Source organism: Egretta garzetta, unplaced genomic scaffold (assembly GCF_000687185.1).
Source record: "Egretta garzetta isolate BGI_Z169 unplaced genomic scaffold, ASM68718v1 scaffold740, whole genome shotgun sequence".
Taxonomy (NCBI): Eukaryota; Metazoa; Chordata; class Aves; order Pelecaniformes; family Ardeidae; genus Egretta; species Egretta garzetta.
In genome coordinates, this window is record NW_009258397.1 from 34,374 (window position 1) to 37,413 (window position 3,040).

Genomic DNA, 3,040 nt, shown 5'->3' on the forward strand with positions numbered 1-3,040 from the left:
GAACAAGACCAGGCCAAGTACTGAGCCCTGGGGAACCCCATGAGCTCCCGGCCTCCAACCAGACCCTGCCCCACCAATCAGAACCATCTGAGTCCTGCCAGGCAGCCAGTAAAATAACGGAACGCTTACCATGTCTTTTGTGGTAGAAAAGACTTTATTTCTCCTTGCAGTACAAGTTGAATTCGTACGGTGTCCACCCGTTCTACATGGGGCTTGAAGACGACGGCAACGCCCACGGAGTTCTCCTGCTCAACAGCAACGCAATGGGTGAAAAAAATCAAAAATTCCCTTTATTTTCTCCATGTCTTTTCCTTGAGTGTTCAGTTTCTTTGCCTCACCCGGGCACTTGGTGCCTTCTTGTGCTACCTCCATTTTCCAGACGTGACCTTCCAGCCCACGCCGGCTCTGACATATCGCACAACCGGGGGCATCCTGGACTTCTACATGGTTCTGGGGCCAACACCGGAGCTTGTCGTTCAGGAATACACGGCGGTACGATTGTCCGATTGCGAATTCAGGGGTTGGTTTGGAGTTAGGTTGGGTTTTTTGTTGTTTGGTTGGCTTTTTTGGAGGGTTTTTTTTTGGAGGGGGTTGGTTTTTTATTAATTTTTGGTGGGTTTTTGTTGGTTTTTTTGTTCTGTTTTCCTCTATTCACAACAGGAGTTCTTTCATTTTCAGCTGGTCGGGCGACCAGTCATGCCACCCTACTGGGCACTCGGATTCCAGTTATGCCGCTACGGATATGAAAATGACACCGAAATTGCCCAGCTGGTGGAAGACATGAAAGCGGCCAGGATACCCTATGTACGTTGAGAGCCATCAGAACTTCTGATGGTGCTGGAATGTCTTGCTTTGGGGTATTGTCGAATTTAAAACGGCAAAAGAAATGCTGCAGCTGGCACTGTAGGCCCACTTCTCCGTGCGTTTTCCGGGAAAATAAAGCAACTTGGTTTGCGTTAGAGGTCATCCCGTGCTGGGAAAGGCAACCTTCAGCCCTGATTTTAGGAAAACTGCAAAAACTTGAGACGTAACCAAATTATCCTTCAGTTAAGCACGGCTTTGCAGGTGATTAACATCAAATTATTTTGGTATGGAGCAAGCGATGCCCTTGTTGCCGGACAGCATGTAGTGACGTGCGTGCAGGGGCTGTGATCGTTGGTGTATATTTATGAATATGCATGAATCCAGGGGTGGTTGGTTTTTTTTTTTGAGGGCGTGTAGGAATTTCTATTTTCTCCATGATAAATCCAACAGTGAAAGCTGGGTTTCGGGCGGGTTCCGCAGTGTGTGGTCATGTGACAATGTGTGCTTTAAGCTGCAGCTGATTCCGGGTTAACATTTAAAAAAAAAAAAGAAATTGGTAGTTTACTTAATTTTGGAAACGGACAATGAACTTGCTGATGGATGAAGTCATTCAGGACATGACAAACAAACACAAGCCCTTTGTTTTATTTTATTCTTTTTTTTTTGGTGTGGGCTGCAGGATGTCCAGTACGCAGATATTGATTATATGGAACGGCAACTGGACTTCACCCTTAACCCGCGCTTCGCTGGATTGCCCTCCCTGATTACTAAGATACGAGGAGAAGGAATGAGGTTTATACTAATCCTGGTGAGTGGGTGGGGAGGGGTCTGGAGCCCCAGGCTGCTGGGGAGCGGGGAGCCCCAGGCTGCTGAGGGGGTTCAGCCTGTAGCAGAGGAGGCTGAGGGGAGCCCTCATCACTCCCTACAACTGCCTGAGAGGAGGGGGGAGCCGGGGGGGTCGGGCTCTGCTCCCAAGGAATGGGCGATGGGACGAGGGGCACCGGCCTCAAGTTGTGCCAGGGCAGGGTGAGGTTGGCCATGGGGAACAATTCTTTCCCTGAAGGAGTGGTCAAGCCTGGAGGGGGCTGCCCAGGGAAGTGGGGGAGTCCCCATCCCTGGAGGGGTTCGAAACCTGTGGGGACGTGACCCTTGGGGACAGGGTTTTGTAGGTGTGGCGGGGGTGTGTGTTGGGTTGACAGTTGAGTTGTATGTGATGATCTTGGAGGTCATTTCCAGCCTTAATGATTCTATGATTTTTATTTGTGTTAATGGTTAAAGGGTGATTAAATGAGGGGAAACGACCTCAAGTTGTGCCAGGGCAGGGTGAGGTTGGCCATGGGGAACAATTCCTTCCCCTTGGGGCTGTCAGGCACTGGAAGGGGCCGGCCAGGGGAGGGGTTGAATCCCCAGCCCTGGAGGGGTTCAAAACCGGTGGGGACGTGGCCCTTGGGGCTGGGGTTTGGTGGTGGGATGGCAGGGTTGGGTCAAGGGTTGGGCTTGGGGATCTCCAAGGTCTTTTCCAACCCAAATGATTCCGTGATTCTGTGATTCTATGAGTGCTGGATTCTGGTTTTAAATCACCGAATGTCGTTGCAGAATACAGAAGGCACTCAACAGCGTTTCAGCATTTGTCTTTTGAGCAGAGAAATAAAATTGTATGACCTTTAAACTTTAGGATCCAGCCATATCTGGTAACGAGACCAATTACCCTGCCTTCACCAGAGGTTTGGAGAAGGATGTCTTCATAAAATGGCCCAATACCGAGGATATCATCTATGCAAAGGTGCTGTTCTTAAAAAGCCGATTATTTTCTCCAAATAAGCATCATGCCAGGTTAGATGTTGAGGAAAAAATCTCAGATATCAGCAATGCTCCCAAATTTGGGTGACACTTTGGGTGCTACAAGTGGAAATGCCTTCAGTTCTCATTGCTGTTGGACTATGCAGCGGCGAAGCTTTACTGCTGTTGATATTATTATTTTTGGTTTTTTTTAAATTCAGTTTAATTTGATTATTTTAATGTGTCCTCCCTTTTGTTAGGTCTGGCCAGATCTTCCCAACGTAGAGGTTAACGACACACTGGATTGGGAAACCCAAGTGGAGGTAGAGCAACAAAGCTGGGGAGGGGTCTGGAGCCCCAGGCTGCTGGGGAGCGGGGAGCCCCAGGCTGCTGAGGGGGTTCAGCCTGGAGCAGAGGAGGCTGAGGGGAGCCCTCATCGCTGCCTACAACTGCCTGA

General features: G+C 49.5%; 1 protein-coding gene across 1 annotated transcript in view; it reads left to right on the forward strand.

Moving 5' to 3' along the window:
• Window positions 1–3,040, forward strand: part of LOC104129726 (maltase-glucoamylase, intestinal) — a gene marked incomplete at its 5' end in the record, with an annotated part of 53,605 nt that overhangs the window by 33,810 nt on the left and 16,755 nt on the right. Inside the window, 6 exon segments of the mRNA XM_035898259.1 lie at window positions 147–267; window positions 380–492; window positions 679–804; window positions 1,484–1,612; window positions 2,480–2,587; window positions 2,844–2,906. Of these exon segments, the coding sequence (XP_035754152.1) occupies window positions 147–267; window positions 380–492; window positions 679–804; window positions 1,484–1,612; window positions 2,480–2,587; window positions 2,844–2,906 (660 nt within the window).